The 27,129-nt window shown below is 47.7% G+C and overlaps 1 protein-coding gene across 3 annotated transcripts in view; it reads right to left on the minus strand.

The window, feature by feature from the left end:
• vito (nucleolar protein viriato) overlaps positions 1-27,129 on the minus strand; it is a 157,428-nt gene that overhangs the window by 39,748 nt on the left and 90,551 nt on the right. For 2 of the 3 annotated variants that reach the window (XM_037417986.2, XM_075883356.1), the window contains exons 3-4: positions 24,707-24,752; positions 14,743-14,938 (exon numbers count right to left, since the gene is read on the minus strand). In XM_037417986.2, coding sequence (XP_037273883.1) covers positions 14,743-14,938; positions 24,707-24,752 — 242 coding nt within the window. The remainder of the gene's footprint in view (positions 1-14,742; positions 14,939-24,706; positions 24,753-27,129) is intronic. The other variant, XM_037417987.2, reaches the window with a different exon arrangement.

The following is a 27,129-nucleotide window of genomic DNA, read 5'->3' on the forward strand; positions in this document are numbered from 1 at the left end:
CAAAGGAAGCAATGAAAGGAATATAGGCTTCCACATAAGGACTTGGATAGCCAGCAAAGCAGGGATTGGAGACGCATACAAACCAATAGCTTTCCCAATTTGTACCATCTAAGTAGAATATATCCCGCATAAAGACACCTGTCCGTGGTGTTCACAAGTACCAACACTCAGCCACATAACATGGGAGTGCACCCAGAGGCCCACACACATCGACAGCCCACACATCACGAAGCAACCACACATGTTTCACAGGCAGTGGGAGGCATGGCTTGCGGACGAGGGCAAGCAGAGCCAAATAGCTTTGCTTGACCAGGTCCAGCGAGCCGCTCGTGCCAGCGGAGCCCTGGACTGAGGGCCCGACCAAACTGCCTGCATTTCAAATTTTTTTTTTTCTCTCTCTGAATAAAGTTTCCTCCTCCTCCTCACCCCAATGCTTAGCATGTTTGTGTTCCCTAGAGGCTTCCTGACGTTTTGCTATGGCTTTCTTAACTTCCTCATCCCACTGACTCTTGGGTTTGTGTCTTCTTTCTTGGAATGACTTTTCACGTGCCTTAGCAAGCTCTAGCTAAACAGTCTAATTAGATTCCTGTATGTCCACACTGTTTTATTATCCTCACTGATTACTTTCTCAATTTGTTTAGTAGCTATTTCTATTTGCCTTTCTGAATAAAAATTTTCCTGTAGTTGCTCATCTTGCCTCTTTCCCACTTTCACTGCTCTTCCAAAACTTAGCTTGATACGTTTGTGATCACTGCCCAGACTTCTCGAGCCACTTTCATGTATGTGCATTCCCCTGAGCTTATCATACAACCTATGTGACATCAGTGCCTAATCCATCGTCGACCGCAGCCTTCCTACCTCCCAAGTTATTTGCATTTCACACTTCTCTGTTGGAAATGATCAAATCATGCCTTTCACACATATCCATAATCATTTTGCTTCTTGGGTTGGTATACCCATCTATATCTTCTATGTGCACATTCATATCTCCTAGTATAATTATCTCGCACTCTCCTCCTATTCCTTAATGTCCTTTGATATAAACTCTACCATTGCCTGGTTTTCCTCTCTGGCCTTTGCTCCCGTCCACAAGTACACGAAACAAAGGAGTGTCATCTGCCCAGCTACTGTTCTTCTTAACCTAAATGTTCTATACATCCCTGCTTGACTCTTTGCCAACCCATACTATTATGTATAAATGCACCAATTCCACCCCCCTTTTAACTACCTTCTATTCTATAGCAATATTCCCCTACAAAGTCAGGATTGAAAGGTGGTTGGTCCATGTCCCGATGATTTGTCTCCACAACCCCATATACCATCAGATCTTCCTGCCTTAACTGCTCTTCTAGCTCTTCCCACTTTAACCTATTCCTGCCACCCTGCATGTTAATACAGCCTATGTCTGACTTAGCTCGGCCTTTGTTCTTACGTCGATTTCTTCTCCCGCAGACTCCGTGTGGCTTGAATATTTGTGCCCCTTTATAACCGTCTTTGGCTACACTGTTGGCCTTAGGGCTCTGGGTCTCCCTAAAAAAAGCTGTAGCTTGACGACCCATCCTATTACTGACTCTCCTGCCCGTCGCAGCACTATAGTGAATGCCATCCTGTGCAAAAGGGCGGGTGCCAGGCTCGTACACGTCTTGGTTCACTTTGCCGTGTTTGAAAAGCGCACTGTTTTCGCAAGCGGCGCCTGTCAGCAAGCGAAGCAATCTTTGTGCACCCGGCAACTAAACGCAATTGTTCCGGTCAAAGTAGAAGGTGCTATTTTCCTCGCCGAAGGATAAGTGCGCACGAACAGGCATTTACACTCCTCCCGCTCCCTCTGTTCGTGGGGCAAAGTACGCGTAGCAGATAAGCGCGGGTCGGCTCATCGTGACGAGCTTGGTGCTGAACGCAGGCGGCTTTTCTTTTCTTCTTGAGTTTCCATATTGGAAACGTACATATACGGTGAATGACAACGGCGACTGCAATAAACCAGCTGGGACTCTCCGCATAAATGCTATGGTAATAAAAAAAAGCAAAACTGAAAGCTGCCAGGGGCCATACCATGCACGCACAGTGAAAACTTATATGCATGCGCGCACGGCGTCGAAAACGAAGAGCGAACAACACGGACACAGACACGGATACCGCAGAAAACTATTACGTAATGCGCCCTCCATAACCAGCGCAGCCCCACATATGTGACACTAACTAAAGCATGACACTGCCAACGCCCATAAGTAGTTTTCTTTATTTATTTATATATTTTTTTGGAGTGGGTGGGGAGAGGGCACAGTCGCGCATGCGGCCGCGGCGGCGAGAAGGGCAGCAACGCCAGCTTGTGGGGTGCAGGCCCTACCGCCCACCTCGTGCCTCCCGCTCACCAGCCCGCAATAACGAGCACTTGCTCTCGCCTGGTGCATCGTGCACCCCGCGCCGCTTCGCGCTTTGTCGCCGGCGGGGCAGCCGCGGAAGATACATGCTCGTGAAAAAATGAGGAGCAAAATTCCTAGATTATCTGTGGAGAAAATTTGTTATATCAAGGTCGTCTCCCGCTGTTACTTTGTTACATAGAGGTCGCAAATGTATGTGCTTCATGGAGCAACTACGGGAAATAGAAAAAGTTCACTTTATCGAAGAATTCGTTATATCGAGGTTCGTTATAAGCGGGTTTAACTGTATTTACAGCGCCGCCGCTTCGAGCAATACCGAAGGCATCAGGAGGCAAGGCGCGGTCACGCCACTCAGCACTTCTAATACTACAGTGTACTAGAAGGGGGCAGTGGGGTGAACGAGGTGGCCGCGCCGCATCTCGGCTGATTCTCCGGCGGGTGACAGTAGCGGCGACGCTGTAGTTTTATGGTACTGAAGTTCCAGGAAACGTCCGCATTGGGAGCGAGCGCGCCCGAGCCTGCTAAAGCGTGTAATTGCTTGTTTTCAGCACGTTTAATGCCTTCCTGAGCCTTTATCAGTGGACGCACCAGCTACGCACCATGGTGCAGGAGTAAATATTGCTGCGTGCATAGCTGCATTTAGCGGCGAGATAGCGACGACAACGAAGAACGCGGATTCGTTCGAGAGGCGCAGCGCGGCAGAGTGAAGAAGAGGACAATCTTAGCGGCCTTCTCTGAGAGCGTCTCTACAAGTTCTACTGTCCGTGTTTTTAAATAAACCCCCCTGTCATTTATAACCCGCGACACTGGTGGAGGTGCTGGGTACTACCACCCCATGATCAGCACCCCTGTGAGAAGCCCCGAGTCCAGCCCTACGAGACAGCCACGCGTGGAGACGCCTGTGCACCGCTCAAGCCGTCGCCTTCAAGGTCTTGAACCAGAATTTGGCCTTTTAAAGGGAGCAACACTTCCGACAACCACCCCTACTCAAGAAATGGCAAGGAGTCCTGCACAGGTGACGGTCCAGAATATGCGCATTCCTGAACCATTTCATGGCCGGCCGAACGAAGATGCACAAGACTGGCTTGAGCAGTTCGAACGGGTAGCTAAATCGAACTACTGGAGTCTCGATGGAAAGCTCTTCCACGTATACTTCGCCCTTGAAGACGGCGCGAAGACATGGTTTATAAACCGGGAGGCAACATTGACGACATGGGAGGAGTTTTGTCGTCGGTTTCTTGACACCTTCGGTAACGCGGACCGACGCGAAAACGCACAACGCCTTCTTGAAGGACGCACCCAACAGCTGCATGAAAGCGTCGCCATGTTTGCTGAGGATATGGTGCGCCTGTGCCACCGCGCGGACCCCAACATGCCCGAGGCTCGAAAGCTAACCCATCTCATGAGGGGCGTCAAAGAGCAGCTATTTGTTGGTCTTGTGCGCAATCCACCGACAACAGTGGACGAGTTCACCAGGGAGGCCACCGCAATAGAGCGTGCGCTACAGCAACGGTACCGACAGTCTGATCGCCCGGCCACCGGCGCAGCTGCAGGCGCCGCCGCACTTACCGCAAACGACGAGTTTGCTCTACGCCACCTGATTAGACAGATCGTGCGTGAGGAGATCGCGAAGGAGAACGCGAAATACACATTGCAGTCACAGGCGCCCCCGCAGCAGGAGTCCACAGTAGCCTCCGTCGCTGAAATAGTTCGCCATGAACTTCGACAAGCGTTTGCCTCTCCTCAGCAATATTCTGCTCCACCGCACCGTCCAAACTCGTATACCTATGCAGATGCTGTGCGTCGTCCATTGGCTCCAGAAGTATCGTACCAGCCGAACGGATACAGCTATGCAGACGCTATTCGTCGACCCACGCCCATGCCAGCGCCGCAGTACCTCGAACCGTATCCTGTGGCAGCCTGGGCTCAGCAGGATTCTGTCAGGCGACCCTATATGCGGAAGACCGACATATGGCGCACTGCGGATCGTCGACCACTCTGCTACAACTGTGGAGAGCCAGGGCACATTTGCCGTTTTTGCCCACATCGCCGAGCTGAATACCGCGGTAGTGCACCTACAGCTACGCGCCGACAGTTCGACGAAAGCCGTGCCCCCATCGACGACGACCAGGCTGGCAGGCGGGAAGGCTCTTCTACCTTCCGGACGCGGTCACCATCACCGGCTCGCTTTGGTTCACCAAGCCGCCGTAGTTTTGCTGACGCCGTCAGAGGTCGGTCTCCCAGCCCACGGCGGGGAAACTGAAAGCAGCGACCTCTGGGGGGAAGGTTGCAAGCCGTCGAATTGCCGAAAAACCCCCACTGCTGCCGAAACACGTGAGAGACGACGATGAAGACTTCGCCGAAAAAACTGTGACTGCCGACCTTGCTGTGACGATTGACGGCGTTGAAGTGACGGCCTTAGTCGATACGGGTGCAGACTTCTCCATAATGAGTGAACGATTGGCAGACGAACTCAAGAAAGTCAGGATGGAATGGACGGGCCCTTATATCCGAAGTGCTGGAGGCCAGATAATGACTCCCACGGGAAAATGTACACCAAGATTCACTATTGAGAATGTGGCTTTTGTAGCCACATTTCTGATCCTACCGGAGTGCTGCAAACCTATGATTCTGGGAATGGACTTCTTAAGAGAGCACGGTGCTGTGGTCAACATACGCGACGGTGTGATCACATTTGCTGCTGACAAGTCTGTGACCACTGATCCAGACCAAGAACCCAGGGTGTTACGTGTGGTCGACGACGACGTCTGCGTGCCACCACTGTCATGTAGTCTTGTTTCCGTGTGTTGTGCCGTGCACTGTAATGAAGACGCCATAGTCGAACGCATCACTGACCTTCTTTTTCACCAAGGCATCGCCATCGCTCGCGGTATTGTCAGCTTAGTGGATGGGCGCGCAGACGTGCTTCTGACCAACTTCACGAATGAGCGCCGGCACATCGGTAAAGGCACGGCTGTGGCGTACCTCGAAGAGCTGGACTACTCTCACGACTGTCTTCTAATGCAAGGGGTAGCCACAGTTCAATCACCTCCACATACACCACCAGTTGATATCGGTCCGAGTCTAACACCGACTGAAAGATGCCGTCTTATGGAGCTGCTCGACCAGTTCAAGGACTGTTTCTCATCGACATCACGAGTGGGTCGAACGCCTCTGACTAAGCATCGTATAATTACAGAAGACACAGCAAGACCGATCCGACAGAACCCTTATCGCGTCGCTCAGAAAGAACGTGAGGTAATCCAGCAGCAAGTGAAGAAGATGCTAGAGGATGACGTTATCCAACCATCAAAAAGTCCTTGGGCATCTTCAGTGGTACTCGTGAAAAAGAAAGACGGCAGCTTGCGTTTCTGCATCGATTATCGTAAGCTGAACCATGTTACAAAAAAAGACGTTTATCCATTACCACGGATCGATGACTCTTTGGACAGGCTACGGCATGCACGCTACTTCTCGTCAATGGACCTTAAAAGTGGATACTGGCAAATAGAAGTAGATGAGCGCGACCGAGAAAAGACCGCCTTCGTGACGCCAGACGGGCTTTATGAATTCAAAGTCCTCCCTTTCGGTCTATGCTCAGCCCCAGCCACGTTTCAGAGACTAATGGATACCATTCTGTCCGGCCTGAAATGGAAAACATGCCTTGTGTACCTCGACGACGTGGTCGTTTTTTCGGCCACGTTTGAAGAGCATCTAAAGCGGCTACTGTCAGTCCTGCAAGCCATACGGTCCGCTGGACTCACACTCAAACCGGAAAAATGCCACTTCGGCTTCGAAGAACTCCAGTTCTTGGGACACGTGATCAGTCGCGAAGGTGTGAAGCCTGACCCAGATAAAACAGCAGCCGTCGCAAAGTTCGCAAGGCCTGTTGATAAGAAAGCGGTCAGGCGTTTTCTGGGTCTCTGCGCCTACTACCGGCGATTTATAGCAGGCTTTGCACACATCGCCTCTCCACTCACCCGCCTTACAAGGGAAGACATCGCATTTGTATGGGGTGAAGAGCAAGAAGCTTCATTCAACGAGCTGCGACAGCGTCTACAAACTCCACCTGTCCTCGCTCACTTCGACGAGAATGCACCAACAGCCATCCATACAGACGCCAGCAATGTGGGCCTAGGTGCTGTTCTTGTCCAGTGCCAAGATGGTGTGGAGAGAGTGGTTTCCTACGCTAGCAGAACGTTGACACGTGCCGAGTCCAACTACTCAACAACGGAGAAGGAGTGTCTGGCCGTCGTTTGGGCAGTTGCGAAGTTCCGCCCGTACTTATATGGCCGCGCTTTCCAAGTCGTAAGCGACCATCACTCTCTTTGTTGGTTGACCAACATGAAAGACCCATCTGGACGTTTAGCACGGTGGAGCTTACGGCTCCAAGAGTACGACATGGCCGTAGTGTACAAGTCCGGAAGGCAACACTTAGACGCCGACTGTTTGTCAAGGTCACCGATTGAATCACCGGCTATAGAGGATGATGATTTCCCAGGTTTTTTAGGAGTTGTTGATGCAGCTATTATTTCTCGGCAACAACAAGATGATCGGGAGCTCAACTCGCTTATAGAATTCTTGAATGGACGAGCCGCCAATGCACCAAGAGTGTTTTCGAAGAACTTATCGTCATTCTGTTTACGGGACGGAATTCTGTACAAAAAGAACTTTTCATCAACAGGTAGAAGCTATCTGCTGGTAGTTCCTGGAGCTCTCCGCAGCGAAATTTTACAAGCCTGCCATGACGAAGCCACTGCGGGCCACCTCGGTTTCACAAGAACACTGACACGCAAAGAAAAATATTACTGGCCAAGAATCGCAGCAGAGGTTAAACAGTACGTCCGAACATGCATTGACTGTCAGCGGCGCAAGGTACCACCTGTCAAACCCGCTGGGCTATTACATCCTGTGCCCGTGCCAGAAACCCCGTTTTCTCAAATCGGAATGGATCTGCTGGGCCCATTCCCAACATCGGACAGCGGCAACAAATGGGTTATAGTGGCGACGGACTACCTCACCCGATACGCGGAGACCAAGGCAATCGCGAGTGGCACTGCAGCTGAAGCGGCTCAGTTCTTCATTGAGAACATTGTTCTGAGACATGGTGCTCCAGCTGTCGTCATAACAGACAAAGGTACCGCGTTTAGAGCCGAGCTTTTGCGCACTGTGCTTACGCTCAGTGGCACAGCGCATAGGAAGACGACAGCTTACCACCCACAAACTAATGGGCTTACAGAAAGACTTAACAAGACAATCGCTGACATGCTTTGCATGTACGTCGACGTAGAACACAAGAATTGGGACCGAATATTGCCGTACATCACATTCGCGTATAATACGGCGCGCCAGGAAACAACAAAAATGACGCCGTTCGCACTAATTCATGGCAGAGAAGTTACGACAATGCTTGACGCCATGCTGCCTTACGATTACAATGATTCAGAGACAGACGCCGCAGACTTCACTGAGCGCGCCGAAGAAGCAAGGCAGCTTGCCCGCGTCAGAATAATGAATCAGCAGCAACTTGACGCCCAACGGTTACGTCGGTACAACCTTCGCCATCGATTCGTCATTTATCAACCAGGAGATAGAGTCTGGGTTTGGTTTCCTGTACGACGACGAGGCCTCTCAGAGAAACTTCTACGCCGATACTTCGGACCTTACAAGGTTCTGCGTCGTCTTAGCGACGTGACGTACGAAGTCGTGCCCGACGCCTCCTCCTGTTCAAAACGTCGCCAGCGTCTGCCTGAGACAGTGCACGTGGTCCGCATGAAACTTTACCACTCTCAGTGATATAAACACTCGATGGCCGCATCTCTACCTGTTGAGCGTCGGGACGACGCTCACTCTGGCGGGAGGGTAATGCTGCGTGCATAGCTGTATTTAGCGGCGAGATAGCGACGACAACGAAGAACGCGGATTCGCTCGAGAGGCGCAGCGCGGCAGAGTGAAGAAGAGGACAATCTTAGCGGCCTTCTCTGAGAGCGTCTCTACAAGTCCTACTGTCCGTGTTTTTAAATAAACCCCCCTGTCATTTATAACCCGCGACAATATGCAGGCACGCCAACATTGCGTCGATACATTCACTGTTTCTAGAGCCTGCCGACCCAGAAAAGAAACTGTTAATCGAAACTTGCACAGATCCCCCTAGCTCCTTACTTAGTCAGCGCTTTGAGCTGCATTACATCATAGGTGACTACTGGCGAACTACAAAGAGATGAGAAGTGTCAAAACTATGATTAAAACATGCGCTCGTTTTCTCAGCGGTCTCTATGATATCCAGAGCACAGTGTTCCTCTTATGAGCCTACATGCACTCGATTGTCTCACGAGGAACCCGAGCGTAAGTAATGTTGTCACAACATTAATTGGTGACGACTCTTTTTTATGATGCTAGTTTTGTGGAAGATAACAACTATTGCTTTCTGAAAGGCTTATTACATACTAAACTTGTTAAAAACAACACTCAAACATAGTAAAAAGTGCCAATTGTATATATAGCTCCTCTGTTAATCTGCATAAATTTATTGTAACCAGTTCTCATTTTGTATCGAGAGCTTAAATTGAGGTGCTTTCCAAATATTCTATTGGAGTAACGTCATTGCAAGCGAGCAAGTTTATGACGATGTTTTGTATTTAAGCGTAGTTCTATCAATAAGCGTCAAAGGTGTAGACAGACAGTGGTGCATCTTATTTGGAGAAATTTACCTTCCTTGTATATGCGCGTGCGCGCATGCACACACACACACACACGCACATGCACGCGCGCGCGCACACACACACACACACACACACACACACACACACACACACACTCAATGCCCCTTAGCACAGCTACTATTTAGCATGATCATTTCCCCTTAGCATTTCTCGTCCGATTACGTTAGACTTGAACTAGTTTGAGCCCTTATACTCGAAAAATGTGAAATCTACAGTGCACATTTGTAGAGACACGCTATGTTCCGCTACGCCAACTGTAAACTATTGGCGCAGGGCTACCCAGGATTTCTTTTTTGTTTTTTTGTTTTTTGAGGGGGTATGGTGTGCGGCAGAACGCCTAACTTTGGCAATCGGTGGTCGCTGTGACTGCCTGTAACTATTTTAGTATACCCTGAAAAGTTAAATTAAGAAAACATTTCATGATTTAGGGGGTTCAGATTCCCTTCCTCTCCCCTCTTTGCTTGTGGCTTTCGGGTTCTGCGTGCGTGTGATATTTATTTTTTAATCTCACAGCTTTCTCAGCACAGCAAACTTCCAATGAATCAGCCGAGTTATTCTGAATATTGTCGCGACGTCAAGACAGAGGTCGTACTTGAAGATGCTGAGAAAACAGCAGCGGGTCGGTCTTTTTGTTAACCGCGCAGGTGAGAGAGTTCCTCGTCTTTCTCGTTGTTGCATTCTGCATAAAAGTGTGCAGATGCGCGTATGCGCTGTCGCCTTCATCTTTTTCGCGGGACGCACGTAAAAATATTGTAGACGCCTAACCAACGAAAAAAGAGTTAAGAGAGAAGAAATCAGTATAAGACACACCCTTTCTGAATTATTTTCGATCTCTCACAAGGGCTTTTACGGAGCTCAAATTCAGTAGATGGCCGTGTCATACTTCAAGGGCTAGGGCTTCACGTGCTAGACATGAATGATTGGCAGGTGTGAAGAAATCTGCATCGAGAAATCGCGACGGAGGAGCCGAAGCGCATAGCAGTTCCAGCACCTGGCGCGCGGCTCTTTCAGTACTATTCGAATGCAGCGCCGCCGCTGCGGGCAACGCGGAAGGGATCAGGCGGCAAGGCACGGTCACGCCACTCAACACTTCTAGTACACTCCACCTGCAGTGTCAAGACTGGTGGCGGCCATTTCGAAACAACCGTACTTGGCTTGGATCGATATGGCTAACAGGGCTTACTGCGACTAATAGCCAATGCATCGTATGACAATCGATATATGATTTTTAATGACTACAGTGTTCTCAAAGCAAAAAACAGTCTGCTTATAAACTCAGGAAAAAAAACATTAAAGCGATACTTTTTTAGAATTTGCATGCTTTTGCCAAATTAAAAAAAAGGTTAATAGAAAGCACTCGCTTAGTAGCGGCCCTTCGCTGAATATAAGTTACGTGCGTTGCTTTGGCAGGCGCTGACAGCGGGTGCTTTGTTCGGCTTCGGCTGTTTCTTTGTGTATCGGGTGCATCGGTTCGTTATGGATGTGATCCCAGTGTGATGGAGCCTATGGAGCCGAACACATCAGCCGAACACATCAGCCAACGCCACGCGTCGTAAGCCACTGGAAGCAACGAAGCGCAAGCAGATATCCCCGAAAGACAAGCTTGATATCATTGAGCAAGTTGAGAAGAGAAAAAAGCAGGTGGATGTTGCCGCGCCGTACGGCTTGTCGAAGCAGATGGTCAACACCATTGCCAACACCAAGACAACAATCTTGTCAAAGAAAGTATCAGGTGGATTACAACCCAAGAGGTTTCGGCTCTGTGAAGCTTAATATTCTGACATTGAACAGGTGCTGCTGATGTGGCTTCGCCACGCCCGTTCACGAAATATCCCCGTGAAGAACTTCTGCTACAAACTACGAAAACGTGCAGAGCAACTTACGTTTGTTTCTAAGCAAAAACATTTTCAATGCAGCGAAGGTTGGCTCAGCCATTTTGAATCGAGGCATCGAATCTCCTTTAAGTGTCTATCAGGGGAGTTGGCCAGCATTGACGACACAGTAGTTGCAGACTGAAAAGCTGATGTTCTTCCTGTTCACCTCGAAGGCTATGCACCGTGGGATGTGTTAAATGCTGATGCGAGCGTTTCTTTTTTCATAAGTTGAAGCCAGGAAAGACTTTTTTGCCAAAAAGGCGTGACAAGGCAGCACGTGCAAGGCGCATGTTAGCGTTCTCTTTCGATGTATAATAAACGAGAGCGAGAAAACCAAACACTTAATTATAGACAAGCCGAAAAGACCATGGTGTATGTGCAACAAACACGTTCCCGTGGAGTGGGATTCGAACAAAAGTGCCTGGATGACCAAGGATACTTTCAACCGATGGTTGCTCCACTTTAACATTCAAGCTACAAAAGTCTCATACTTTCCACCTAACACAATGTCAAAGGCGCAGCCTATTGATCAAGGCATTGTGCACCCAGCGAAGTCAAGGTATCGCTCACGCCTTGCTGAGCGTTTACTTTTTGACATACAGCAAAAGCGACTCAGTCATAGACCTCAGATTCACTGTGCATGTACTTTAAACTGTGTGGGCACAGATTCAGCCAGCAATAATAAAGAATTGCTTTAGAAATGCTGGTTTTTTTATTGGTGACAGTGACTGCACAGACCCCTTGCCACTGGAAGGCCAACCAGATCCCACTGTCTGCTGTTGAGGAGGCCTTCGGGAGCCAGCAGTTTTCTGATTACATAACTGTGGATGATGACCTTGTTAGCTCAGAGCTGCTGACAGATGAAGAAATTGTTGCCCAATTTCACAGTGTGCCAAATACAGAGCAGCAGGATGAAGACAAAAATGAAGACGGCACCTCAGAGACTGTAACTGAGAAAGTGTCAACTTCTCAGGCCCTCGACTGTGTTCAAGGGCTGAAAAACTATTTCTAGCAACAGGTCACAGGTCCAGATGATGTGAACACACTTGTGACAATGGAGGCACGTATAGTGTTTAAAGCTGTCCACCACACAGTCTGGATGAAGCGGACTAGCATTTTTCAAAAGATCTAAGAAAAAATCTGTTAGTCAATCGTGTTGTGTTTGTGACTTGCAATTCTCTCTCAATATAACATGCTTTTTATGCATTCACATAAAAGTGTTGTAACAGTACAGGAATTTATTATACTCCCTTTACAACAGACCAATATCCTCTTCACTATGAAGATCTGTTGTGACGAAGTTATACTGTATACATCCGCTTCTGCGCGTGTATATAACCACATTCGAAATCAAGAAATGTTCAGGGGGAAAGATTAGAGCAGCTTAATTTGTGAATGAGTAGCACTACGAGTTGCGCAGAACACAAGCATATGTGAAAAATAGTCACAAACCTAACGCAGCAAATTTTCTAAAGCGCTTGCTTATATAAATGAAACTATACTCCGCGCTTAGAGAAGCCCGAATATTTATAAAAATGCACATTTGCTAAATAATGGTGAACTCACCGAAGAGAATTATATTGTGACGAGTGAATTAGTGGATTAGAACAAAATACCGTAGTGTCCGTCACTTTCTCTTCAATGCGTATGTTTCTGATTTGTGCCGTTCTCTGTCGCGCATCACCTGCATCCTTCGGGAAATCATAAAATGATACGTTGCCATCTTTCCACAGCTATGCCGCGCGCGGCACGGCAAAAATGAAGGAACTAGGCAGCCAGTTCTCAAAGCACACAACGTGGTAACATATCTCCTTTCAAGATTGACCCTGTTAGCGCTGTTTCCAGGAGCAGCCGCTAGATGGCGAGCGCTCAGTGAAGTCGCAAGTATTCAAAAGTGCTAATATACAATGGTTCTACCTTTTCATTGCCAAATGTGGAATATCCCATCCCATGAGCAGGCTCTTGTACTAATACCGTATTTACTCGATTCTACCACGCCCTCGATTGCAACACGCACCCGGTTTCCATGACAAAAAAAAGAAAAATAAGACATTGATTGCAACGTGCACCCATTTTTCTCGTTGGCCCGCACGATCACACCACTCGAAAAAAGGACTCCTTTCGGGAGCGTCTTCTATTTAAATATGGAGTACGGCGGAAGCTTGTGCCCATCTGACGTGTAACAGAGCATTGCCATCAGTCACTGTAGTTTTACCGTGAATCGATCTCAGCACGCGAACTTGCTTCGCCCCCTTCTTCTCGACGGTTGTGGTGCCAGGCATGTCGAAGTAAAGAGGCGTCTGATCGGCATTCCCGATTTGCCCAAACAGGTAGCCGTTGTTGTGCCGCAAGTTCAGGACGAACCTCTGAAAACTGTGAAGCTTTTCATCGTACTCCTCCAGAAACTTTTCGTATATGCCCGTTTTCTTTCGGAGGGAAAAGCGTTTCCTCTTCATAAAGTTAGTTAGCCAGCACCTGCTCGCTTTCAACTGGCTCCGCATTAGCCTTTTTTTAATGCTAACTGCATAGCCCGCACTTGGAGCAGTTCTGTCGTCACGAGCCGCTCGCTGCTCAAGCACATACTCGCCGAGCAGCTCTTCCATTTGCGGAAACCGACCCTGCTGTGGTCCACTGAAGCCTTTGCGTGAAATTTTGCTGTCGACAATCTTACAGAACACCTACACAATCTTCTGCTTTTGTTTCCGCCAGTCCCGCACGCACGTTTCCGGAACTCTGAACGACCGCAATGCGGCCCGATTTCCGTCCGTTTCTGCACACGCGATGACATTTCTTTTAAAAGCGGCATGGTGGTGCACTCGCATTTTCGGAGTTGGCCCTTCCATGCCATCGATGCTAATGCACTAGAAGATGACGAACTCCTCAGCATACGTACGAAGTGCCGCACATGGGAAACACGTAGGCAGAAACGGCCATTTCGAAAATGCCGGTGGCAATGGAATGACCGAATTCAGTTTTTTTTCGTACTCAATTCTAACGCCCATGCGATTTATGAACTTGCTTAACCGGAAAAAGGTGCGCGTTAGATTCGAGTAATTACGGTATTTAGCCCAGATAGACACATCCTTCTAATCATTTGAGAACGTAATTTACAATACCGAATTTTCATTTTGTCACAGCTCTTAGGGCTCCTTATCATTGTCTTTAGCATTTACATGCGATTGGTGCATTACATATTGTTCCTCGATTTCCTGTTACACTAGAGCACGATTTCCCTTTGTTTCAAACAAAAGATAAGTGGCCCTACAGAGGTGTTTTGTGACTCTCCATAACACTCCATCCTGTTGATGGTTTCTAAGGGTATTTTGAATGAAAACTTGACATTAGCTATCTGAGTAGAATCAATATCTAGCACGACAGCAAAACTTTTTTCATGCTAGCCTGTTCATACTGAAATCATTCTAATATGGATATGAAGCATGCTTTACGTGTCACTATCTTCGGGCACTTTCAGCTTTTCTATTAGGTGGACATATGCATGAATGTTCCCCTCACAAGCTTTAGAAAAGGATCTTTTTCTAGGTAGAGGGGATACCTTAATTCAAAGAAATGCCAAACCAGTCATCCATGTTAAAGAGAAAGGGCTCCCTTCTTTCTTTTTGCTTGTTCAGCAAGTCTACATTTCAGCATAACAGTATTATTGGTGTTGAAATAACGCCCCCCCCCCCCCTATCTCACAATTCCAGCGGAAACAATAAAGATGGCAATAAAAGTCACTACAGCCCACAGATTGCTGCCCAGCACACTGACCTCTGCTTATCGCTGTCTACGGCACGGCTCTCCTCAATCTCTTGGGTAATGCCATCTTCCTCATCGGCTGCCTGGTTGTTGCCAACGTGAACGTCTCCGTAGAGGTCACAACTCTCAAGGCTGGTCACAGTAACCGTATGATCAGGCATGTCATATGTCACGACCTGCTCCTCCCCCTCCACATCAGCCGAGCTGCCTGCAACAAAACATTTGTAGTTAACCCAAATGCTTTCATAATACAAGCGGATGCAACAAGCCTGAAAGAAGTTCAGAGCTGAGAGGTCTTCTCGCTATTCTTCCTTTCCTGTTGTGTATTCATTCGAACAAGGTTGGCATGCCTCAAGAAGTGAGAAAGGAATACTGAGGAGAGGACACTGCTACCCCGATTATGTGACTTTCAGGAGATAATCAAGAAACTAAGAGTATAGGCAGTGGCACTCAGCCTTGCCAAAAAAACTGGTGCACACTGCCTGAATAAACCCAAGACACGACCTCAGCAAAAAAGGCGGATTAAATTATTCTTGCCAGCAGCAGCTAAAGGCAGTATTACTTAGTTGAAGAAGGTGCAAGCGAGTCTTTATTCTTGCCTCTAAAGAAATCCAACCCAATGCACATCTTTCTACTGATACATAGAGTTCGAAAATTGCCTGCGCATCAAAACGAAACCCAAACCGCATTGCCAACAGCCTCCTGTCAGCAGAGTCAGACACAGTGTCATTGCTATCACATAATGGCAACAGACACAGAGTTTGCACACAATGTCTTCGTGCACGACTGAGCTGTGCGCGTTGTAATTTGTTAGCTTGTGAAGTGGAACTAGTGACATCCCACTGTTATAATGAACATTGACGTCAAGTGAAAGTAATTTTGCACGGTACCAACAGCTGAGTCACGCCCTTACGCGTGCGCAAGCCTGTGACTGCGAGTGTGTGTCAAAAGTTTCCACTTACCGAAAACGTTAAAATATCAGCTTTGCGGCCGGCTGAAGTTACTCTGTGTGGATAGAGCTTAACCAGGTAATGACCCCGGACACGTCCGTACGCAATGAAGGCGTATGTTGAAGCGCATGAATTTCTAAGAAAATTAATTTTTCCTTGGACGAAGACATCCCGTCTATCTACCTTTCTAATGGTCAACCTAGGGGGAAACCTGTTTATATTGTCACGGGGTGAGAGTAGACAGAGGGCAGAAATATACTTACAGATCGTACACTGAGTACACAGTGTCCTTGAACCAAGATGGCGGAGTGGCAACAACAACACGAGCTTTTGTTCAATCGTCATCTTCGTCGCCTTTATGGTGCATTCATTGGTGTTAATGATGACGTATCAATATTTTGCACTCATAAATATTTCGATAACGATTGATTCCAGTAAAGGTGGTTGTTTCTTTCTGGCTGAATTTGAAAGTGGTCGTTATATACTGGGTCGGCGTATAATTGCGTTGTATAACCAAGGGTTTCAATACATTGCTTCTTTAGTGATTTCGCCAGGACCAAACTGATTTGTCATAAAACGGGGTTCGTCATGAAACCTGGGGACGTGCAATCAAAGTTTCACTGTACTAGAATGTACTAGGTAGTGGCTTCAAACAAGGGCACGCTCCATGTGGTCACTTGAAGCGGCGAGTGTAGACAGGTTCTGCAGGTGCATGGTGGCGCTGCGATAGCGTGGGCTGTAAGCAAACCTGGTATGCACGGTGCGGGGCAGCAGTAGAGATGGGCAATTAGAAGCCACAGATGTGGGTATTTCGAGCAAAGAAATAACGTGGGAAAGGTTCAAGGGGAGGGCAAATTTTCTGCCATTTATTCCAACATTACTGCAGCACAATATATTGTAAGAATTCATTGGCCGTCATCTTCCTCATCTGTCTATAACCATCATCAGTCTTCGCCCGTTTCTCTTCTCTGCAGAGGTCAGAGTGCGGCTTGCATACGCGACAACTTTCTTGCGAAAGGCATAGTCGCGCTGGAGGAGTACGGCACCGATTCCTTGTCCACTAGCGTCAGTGTGTAATATCGTAGGTGCCCTGCCATCGAAATAACAAAGCACCGGTGAGGATGTCAGTACCTACTTGAGTTTTTGAAATGAGGCTGCGCATTTATCATTCCAATCGAAGGAACCGGTACTGCCAAGGAGCTTGTGTAGATGAGCGGCAATAGTGGCAAAGTTGCGAATGAAGCGGCGAAAGTACGATGCGAGTCCAAGGAAACTGCGTAGTTCTTTGGAGCTAAATGATCGCGGAAAGTTGAGGACTGCGCAAATTTTGTCCGGATTGGGCTGGATGCCATCTTTACTAACGAGATGTCCAAGAACTTTTATAGCTGTGTTGCCAAAATGGCACTTCTTTGTGTTTAGTTGAAGTCCAGCATTGGAGAGACATGTGAGCACTTGATCTAGGCGTTGCAGATGATCAGCAAAAGTGGAAGAAAACACGACGATATCATCGAGGTAGCATAGACAAGTTTTCCACTTGAGGCCACGAAGAACAGCATCGATCATCCTTTCAAATGTGGCGGGAGCATTACATAGGCCGAATGGCGTTACGTTAAACTCGTAAAGACCGTTTGGCATAGAAAAGGCGGTCTTTTCTTTGTCTGCTTCGTCCATTCGTATTTGCCGATACCGGGACCGAAGATCAAGGGTGGAGAAGTATAGGGCGCCTTGAAATGAGTCAAGTGCATCATCTATATGGGGCATCGGATATACATCCTTTCGGGTAATCTTGTTGAGCGCGCGGTAATGAACAGAAAATCGTAGCGATCCATCAATCTTTCGTACCAACACAACGGGTGATGACCAAGAACTGGTAGAGGGTCGTATGATGTTTCTTTTTAGCATATTGGTCACGTTCTCCTCGATGATTTTGCGCTCGGCCAAGGAGACTCGGTAGGGACGCCGCCGTACAACTGTCTGACCGTCAGTGCCGATGCGATGATGCGCAACTGTGGTCTGTCCTAGTGCCGAAGCATTGGCGTCGAAGGAGGCCTGGTGTTTCGTTAGCTAATTTAGGAACGCCTCACGTTGAGAAGCAGAAAGGTCAGGATTTATCCCGGGAGCAAAGGAGGAGGAAGTAACAGACTGGGCCTGTTGTCGCTGAGCTGTCAAGGCGTCAAGAGAGACCAAAGATACCGGTTGGGTATCCATATAACATGACACTGCAGAACCTTGGGGTAGGAGGACAGGCTCTGGGGTAGGGTTCAGGCCAAGGATTATCGCAGCACTGTCTTTGAACCGCACCAGGCTGAAGGGGACTACAACGCCGCGAGCTAGACAGCTGCTGGAAGGGGTGATAAGGACGTCACCATTGGCAATATTCAGAGAAGTGATAGTGATGAGTTGCTCCAGTTTCGGGAGCTGTATGGATTCGGAAGCTGTGAAGAAACGCAATGGTTTTTCGTCGACGCGTTCGCTGCAGTGATCGGTCTCGGTCATTTCGACTACACGTTGATGGCAAGAAATTAATGCAGATGCTGATGAGAGAAAGTTCCAACCTACAATTAGTTCATGAGCACATGAAATTAAGACAGCGAAGATGATGTGATGACGAATACCATCAATGAAGACACGCGCTGTACATTGGGCCGATGATCTAATTATTGCTCCATTGGCCCCAATCAAAAGTGATCCAAGGTAGGGTGTCTTCACTTTCTACAATCGAGAACACAAGTCGGCACGCATAACTGAAATAGTTGCTCCCAAGTCCACCAAAGCCAACACCCGCACACCTTGCACAGTTACCAATAACATGTTTGACGGTCGTTTAGGAGGACTTGGGTCAATTTGCCGCGATGCAGTTTTCCCTCCAAAAACTGCACTGTTTAGTTTTCCGATCGCTTGGCAGCCAGTTGAGAGACAGGCCGAAGTGGTGAAACAGAGCGTCGGAGTGGCGAAGGGGAGCGAGGTCGGGATGCACGTGTATTGTTGGTCGTGTTGGAAATGCGCACAGGAGACGGTGATCGGTGGTTGGAACGACTGTCGGCATAACGGTAGTAGCCTCGAGCACATGTGTCATCTCCTTCAAAAGCGGCATAACCACGACGTTCATCTTGCTGCCGACGTCGACAGACCCGGGAAATGTGTCCTCAAATTCCACAGTAGTAGCAAATAGGCCGTGGGGCCCGCCAGGAAGAATGGTAGGTTGGGTTCGGTGGACGGGCGACTAGAGGTGCGAGATGTTCATGATCAGGCACAGGTGGTGGTACTTGAGACGGCGAGGGTTGCATTGAAGCGATCTGTGCATACGAAGCGGGTTGGGGGCATGGTGGAGCACAATGGGTGCTTTGAAACGCTGACATTTCTTCCCTAATAATGCCATGCAGATCGCTAGAGGCGGGTTGAGCGGGAACATTGTTAGAAGGAGTTAAACGGTGGGCTTGCAATTTCTCACGAATTATGGCTCCAATGATGGATCGGAGCTCCATGCTGTTTGCCAGGGGGTTCTCAGAGAAGTCGGGTTGCAGGCGGATTAACCGTCAGGTATCAAGACGCTGGCATACAGAGACGACGTCGGAAACCGTCGAAGGGTGGTGGTACGCTGAGATGGCCTCGATCACTTCAGGAACTGCTTCGGAAGTAGCAACTTTCTTCTTGAATGCTTTTTACCTACGTCACGGAGCCCCTCGTGTTCTTTTGAGCGACCGCGGCAAGGCATTTCTTTCAAGCCCGCTCAGTAAAGTTCTTCAAGCATCAAAAACAGTTCATAAAACAACATCTAGCTATCACCCGCAAACCAATGGTTTAATGGAAAGATTTCATCGCACGCTGTGTGACATGCTGTCCATGTATATCCGACCGGACCATCGCAATTGGGATGCCATACTTCCCTTTGTCACGTATGCATATAATATGTCAGTTCAACGAACCACAGGCTATTCTCCATTTTTTTTAGTATACGGACGCCAAATAACATCACCACTCGACGTTTCATTCTTTTCTGGCCCCGTCAACTCTTCACCATTCGTTTGCGACCAGTTTCTGTCCCGTGTTGCTCGATGCCGTCGTCTTGCCCGTGTAAACACCGAAGCTAGCCAAGAAGATCGCAAACATCGTTACGATGCCACTCACCGCGTCGTTCTCTAACGTCCTGGCAACGATGTACTTCGGTGGACTCCTGCGCGAACGCCTGGCTTATGCGAGAAGCTTGAGTCACGCTATCTTGGCCCCTACAAAGTTGTCGAACAGACCTCACCGGTGAACTACCTTGTCACACTTGTTCATGTTCCCACTGACCAACGCTGCAGCGGGACAGAGATTGTGCACGTTTCGCGTCTCAAGCCCTATCGTATGCGTTCCCCAGCATAATTCGCGGCCAGGCTGGCCGCTTCCGTCGACAGGGGAAATTAGTGTAAGAATTCATTGGCCGTCATCTTCCTCATCTGTCTATAACCATCATCAGTCTTCGCCCGTTCCTCTTCTTCAGCGGCGCCATCTTGCTGTTGCTTGAATAAAGCGTCAGCTGAACCGTTGTATTTCAATATATGCAAAGGCATGCACGAAAAGCAAAGGCATAGGTAGAAATGTGGTTCAGTAAAACTTGCAGCTGGGCCAGTTCGTTCCTATATCAAGATACACTGGTGTGCGCAAATAAAGAGATGGACACCGGAAAGACCAAAAAAGACAGATGCTTGTTGCGCGCACCAGTTTACCTTGACATAGGTGCTGACACTCAAAAAAGGAAAGGCCAACATTGGTCGGATAACATCTTAATTAAAACCTGCGATTCAAGAATGAGCTCTCTGCCTGCGAAAAGAACAGTGTCACTAATGCAAATCAACCTCGTGATTTCATGTGCAGAACTTCCAGCAGTTCTCAAGCAGTGGTGCCCCAGCTTTTCCCCAGAATCTGAATTTTATTCAGATATGGCTCACACTTGTGTGAATCGCAGTGGGCCGGTAAATTAGCCTTATCTTTACCTTTTAGTGACAGCTCGTGTTCCCGCGCATGCTCATTCACGCACCTTTCTATCTGGCCAACATATATCTTGCTGAAGGATAGTGGAAATTCATAGACAACACCGGTGGCACAATTTGTGTACGAGTTTGTGTGCTTCTTGCCACAGCCACTTTTTTTTGTTCCAATATTTAGTATACGTTGGCAAACCTGAGATAGCTTTCGTAGCGCTGAAAAAAAAAACAATAGACATGCCGTGCCTGTTTGCAACCTTATTGAGTGTGGTGACGGGCATTTCATGCCTCAAATTCAAAAATACTAATCTCGTAGTCATGGACCTCTCATTAGCTTCGGTTTCGCGGGATGTGTCGCATAGCGCCGCACAACAGCTATTATTGTGTAGCCATTGCTACGCGCTGACGCCCTCTCTCTGAATAAAGAGTCCCCTCTCCGTTCTCGGCTCAGCGTGACGCTCCTTACAGCGCTCCGGCGCTAATGAGCCCATTGTCTCCATCAGACGGTGCATCCGGCGACGACACAAACTGGCGACGCGATGAACAAGAAGTAAGCATCTTACGAACTTCATCAGCCTTCTCCGCCGATTTTCTACACAAATTGCCACCTTTTTGGGCGCATTTACAGGGCACCACCCAACTTGCACGCTGCATGAAATTCGCTAGGCCTGTTGCGGCCACAGGTGCACGTTTGGCCAATGCTTACTGGCACCAGTGACTCGCCAACTGGTGACTACGACTCGTCAGTGCCTCAACGTTCCAGCATGACCTGCGCGATTGCTTCTCCACCACTCTTGCAAACTCCAGGCACTCCTCCCGAGCCTCAGGCTAAATGGCGCCATGTCTTTTGGGCATACGTCAACGTCGCCGCTGGAGACACCCTCCGGCCAGCTCTCAAGAAGAGTCTACTACTTAACGCACTCGGAGTTGACAGCCTTGATGTCTACGGCCAGCTCTCAAGAAGAGTCTACTACTTAACGCACTCGAAGTTGAGAGCCTTGATGTCTACTGGACACTACGAAATGCACAGGACCAGGCGGAAAGCGAAAATAGGACTCGGTGCGACGGATGAATACATCACAGCACTCACTCTACTAGAGAACCATTACCATGCTCCAAGCAATGAAGTCCTAGAGCGTCACTACTTCAACATGTGCAAGCAAATTCCGGGGGAATCAATTACTGACTACGTTTTTGCTTTACAGGCCATGGCGAACGAATGCAACTTCAGCGCCTTTGCCAATTCCATGGTCCGCGATCAGCTGTTCAGCAGAATAACCGCTCCGAAAATTTAGACCACCTGGGGTCTTTAACGTGCACACAAATCTTCTCATCTGTAAATGGAAAACCGGTTACAGTTTTATGTCGCGAGCTTTCCCTTTTCCTGCCAGTGCGCTGTCGTTTGTAAGCTTGGACAATTGTTATTGTTGCTGATCTCCCGGCCGCGAACGCGAACTTCGTATCACGCTCACTGCTAGTGCAATCTATCTCACCCCGAATCTTCATGTCTTGAACAAACTTTCCACGACAACATACCACATGGCAAGCTAGGCCTAATCAGCATCGGTAGCGCTTCGACCGGTAGCGGCCGCGTGAATCTAGTTGCGGTTAGGTACCAAATCAACGAAACTCTTTGAGGTGGCTGCACTTGACGGGAAAAGTACATATCGTTAATGAAAACGAGGACGGCACATGTAGTGCTCAAACAGTGGCTCGCGATGCGATTGCGATGACTTAAGTTGGGTGCGCGCCCGTGAAATAAAATGGTTGGCGTCTTTCAAGGCATCAAATTCTGGCCGCGATTCGACATAGCGTCTGTGTAATGTGCATAATCGAGGCGGTCTGGTAGTCTGCGATTTCCGTGAAGGTGCTTTTGCTTATGAGACACCCGCCCTCCCCCTTTCGTGTTCACTTCATTGGCAACGCATGTCCTTAGACGTTGAATTCTTTTAACATTCAGAAATTTATATGTTACCAAGCACACATCGCATGTTTCGATTCTCAGACACGCAACACCCGAAGCTGCATGCTCAACACGTTTTGCGCAAGTGCGGCCCTTGAAAAAGGTTGTTTTGGTTATAGTGCGGTACCGCTTATAATGAGGATATTCCCAACTCCCGCGACTTAAGTTATAAGCGGTCTATACTAATTGAAATAGTGAGCGACGATTCCATGCTGCGTTGCAGTGCGTGCCACCAGTCCCATACAGCCCATGCTCTAATGGCCCCATCTTGTGCCGTCAATGTGACAAGTGTCTCTCGCAATCACTCCCTGAACCAATTACCCAGTATATTCTAGTACACTGTACTGTTAAGTCACATTTTGTGAAGCCAGAAGTAGGGAAGAGTACAGGACTCCTTTGCGAAGTTGGTCCCGCTTCGGCGGCTTGCACATGCGCAACTGGCGCTAGCGGAAAGAAGGCGAGCCTTTTGTGGGTGAGGCACGCGAGCTGATGTGGACGCGCCAAATTCTAGTGGCACTGCCTCAGCTACCTGATAAACAAGCTGAAAAAGTGCCTGTGTGCCATTTGCAGCCTCATTACGGCTCACATTGTGAATCTACAATAAACTTGCAGCTTTGAACTTGATCTTTAATCCGTTGAATGCAAGAGAGCAACGCCTAAATGTGTGCATTCAAGCACGATGTGAAGGAGTCAGTGGCGCACTGCATACATCATATATGAGTGGGTCGCCAGCAGACAGAAGGTGTGCTTGTGTACTATCTTTATGTCCTATTCTTCTGCAAAGTATACCTTCTGTATGACCAACTTTGATGCAGAGGAATGGTTTCGATGACATGCAATTTATTTGTCATTCTTCTATCTCATGAGCACTGCCAGTGTGTCGTCAGTGGTTTCTTTATGAGGGGTATTTCGGCTACCACTGTGTTCCCTGATGTTACAACACGATAACTTCTTATCACATGATCGCGTGAGATGTTGTGATGTTTCCTACGAATGCTCGAAACAAGCGGCCATTTGTGATGCTACAAAGTGGAGTGGAGTTACAAACCTGTGTTGCACGTTGCAATCGCGTTCTCTCTTCTCTCGTCCCGAAGAAAGCGCTGGCAGCTAAGCAGAGAGAGATGGCAGGGGCAAAAAAAAAAGTCACATGGGCATCGTGACCTCGAGCATTTCTTTTTTTCTTATAATACGCAACTTTCTCAGTGTGATCGCACGCGAAAGCGTGGACAAGTCGCAGACTACCGCGGCGATCCCTGTAACGACCGATCACGCCATGTTCAAATCAGCCAATGGCTAATGAAGACCTTCTATGAATGATTTTTTAGCGTCTTCTGTGATTTGTCCTGAAAAGAGAAAACCATTCTTATATGATTTGACAATTATGGTGAACTCCAGGCCACCTGCAACGCTATAATATTTGGCCCGCGTGTTCTCTGGAGCTTCTGCTATCGATCAGCAGCATTTGCTGCTCAAAAAAGGTATAGGGGAGGGGGGGTCCTTTAATGTAGCAGGACACAGCTTGGACGACCTCAAACTCTGCAAATTTCACTCAAACTTAGTGTTTGTAAGAGACAGAAAATATACAGAGTCGTACCTTATTCACAAGTTTATTACACTCTAGCCAGCAGGTATAAACATTTCTAGAGGGCTCTTGAACCCAGGCCACTTGTACTAGCATAGGTCGCAACTGCTTTTATGTGCATTAGATCGTAGTAGCATAGAGCCTAAGCTTCTCATACCATCGCGTGGCACATCTTGTATGTGTATTCTTCCTCACGAGAAAGCTGAGCAATTACAAATGAAGTGTAAATTTGCTCTGTATAATTCTTGGCAATGTGGGCATCGAGAAGAGGTGTTTGCAATTGCTTTTCTGGCTACAATCCACTTGTCAAGTACATGTAGTGTGTATGCTGCACTGGCCATAACCCTGTTCAGAAATATCTGTTGCTGGCAAAGTAAGCCCACCCTTGTCGCTTAACAGGGGTTCTTGTGTAGCTTTTAATAGCCTTCGTTCACAGTTGGTTTTCAATTTTACTAGATCCCATAGTTATGAACAACATTTAGCAAGAATATAAATGTCCCCAAGGGATTCTCACCTGCCACAGGCTTGTCTCCGAGCAGTCGCTGCAGAATTTCCTGCTTCTGTAATGAAGGTTTCACAGGGCCAATTAAAACTTGTTGGGCTAGTTGGTCACTAATGATACCGTAATTCCCACTCACTTCCACACAGCACTTTACTACCTAATGTTTTCTAAAAAAATTGTCTAAGTTTACTTACAATGAGATATGCATGACATCTCCCATATTTTCACAAACACGAAATGGTAACACAAACTGCACATGCACTCAGCTTGTTTATAACGCATCAGGGAAACACTGACCTAGGCTTGCAGGGCTGATATCTTTATTATTTTCTCTAGTTAACAACATTTGACCAGCCTGCTGGCTGGCTGCTACAAGTGGATAAAAGTTGAATGTTCTGCATGATGTGAGAATAGTTTTGGTGTCGACACTCTCCCCCCAGCCACGATGAAGAGTGCCCACAGGTTATATTCACTATAATACATCACAAGCTACACATCCCTAGGGACATGTGGCTGGTACGTGTTTAATGAAGATTTGCAAGCCGAGGCTACTTCTGCAACATTTTTTTTTTCCTATCGATGATATTGACTGTTCTAACCGTGTCAACGATGGGTAAGAGCACTTGCTTTTTATTTGTGGTCGAACGATTGGCTCAGTTTCTATGTAAGCTGGCTTGCCACCACGTTATGTCACTTTAGCATTCATCGTGTTCAACGTGTTCATCGTTATCGGTCTACCACTAACCTGCCTGAAAATATGTTCGACAGTTGTGGCATATTTATTTCATTTCTTTCGAGGTACCTTACAGGTCCCAGGGGTGGGGGCGTTGAGTAAGGGGTGCGATACACTAGATACATGTACATATACATATGGAGTTAGCAGAAATACACAAGAAAAGATACAATCGCAATATAATAAACAGAAAGCATTGTAAATCAATATATACATGTAAAGACGATGCACGCATGCAAACACTAAGCGAAAGTGTGTGTTTATTGAGCACAAGAATGGAACGGTTACATGTCACAGCTGCAACAATCTTAAAACGAGTTCATGTTTTACAAAATACAAACTGCGCGATGAAGATAAAAAAAAACAATACACTTCATAGCGACAATACAGTGAAATGAATGTACTGCGCGAACAAAAAAAAGGCGATAGGCGGGATAACTGCCAGTCAGAACTACCTCATCTGACATAGCATACGAGAAATTTGCTTTGATGATGATGTAGGGCAAAAAAGTTTCCAAAATTCATCCTTGTGCTACGGAAAGGGACCTACTCGGTGAAGCTGGTGAAGTGGCTCGATAACATATAACGGAATGTTTCATGGTTTGCCTCGGCAGCAATGTAATCAGGCAAACTATTCCAGAGAATAATGGCAAGTGGGAGTGCCGACTTGTTGAACGTGTTTGTAGAGCTGTACATACAGGAATTGCTGAGATGATTGTGTAATCTACGTGAGATGAGATATGGTGTGTGCAGACCAGTAATGGTGAATCAGGAGGAGTGGGTGATTTTATGAAAGAATGAACTCAAGGCAATATCTCGACTGATGTTCAAGAGTGGAAGTGAAAGTTTCCGTTTTACATACAATATACTGGAATGGGGACCCTAGTTATTGGCGATGAAGCAGCTTGCCCTATTCTAAATTTCTTCCAATGTGTCAATGAAGTATTTTTGATGGGGAGACCAGATCGAACAGGCATATTTTGCCCAAGTACCGATACAGTGAAGCTCGTTAATTCGAACTTATAGATAATTCGAACTGTAAGTTATGGTCCGGCCAAGCTCCATACAAGCCTATGAATAAAAAAGCCCATTAATTCGAACGAGAGTGGGTTCTGCCGCGAATCATTCGAACTACGCGCCACCGCGCGGCGACTTGGCTAGTCACTGGATAGGGCGGCTGCCGAGGTAGGAGGCAGCGTGGACAAGGAGCGGAGAAAAAACGGAGAAACTGGCACGGAGGCCAGAGTGCAGAAAATAGCGCCACTGACTCTTCACCACTCTTTCCCCCCACAATCTTTCTCTCTCGCCGGCTACCTGCTCTCCGTCCTACGTAACCTCCAAGATTTCTTTTTTTTTTTTTAAGCGCCAATCTCGGAGCCTTTCCAAATCCTGCGTAGTTGTCGCTGTTAGACAACAGATGACATGACCAGCACACGGGTGCGTCGTAGCTTCGCCCAGCCTTCTCTGTAGTCTGTCTCGGGCGTGCGTCGTACACCTCGGTTGTTGTTCAGTTCAGTTCAGTTTATTACCTTAAAGGCCCCCCTTTCTAGGAGGGGCATTACATAAGGGGTGGGGATTTATTTAGGTTAACAATAAGCAGTGAGAGTTGTTTTAGCATTGAAGATGATCAATGATACGGTCTTGAAAGGCAGATGATGAGGCGATGTTGGCGATGTCCCGAGGGAGGCCGTTCCAGTCCGTG

The sequence above is a fragment of the Rhipicephalus microplus genome, unplaced genomic scaffold (assembly GCF_043290135.1).
Source record: "Rhipicephalus microplus isolate Deutch F79 unplaced genomic scaffold, USDA_Rmic scaffold_16, whole genome shotgun sequence".
Taxonomy (NCBI): Eukaryota; Metazoa; Arthropoda; class Arachnida; order Ixodida; family Ixodidae; genus Rhipicephalus; species Rhipicephalus microplus.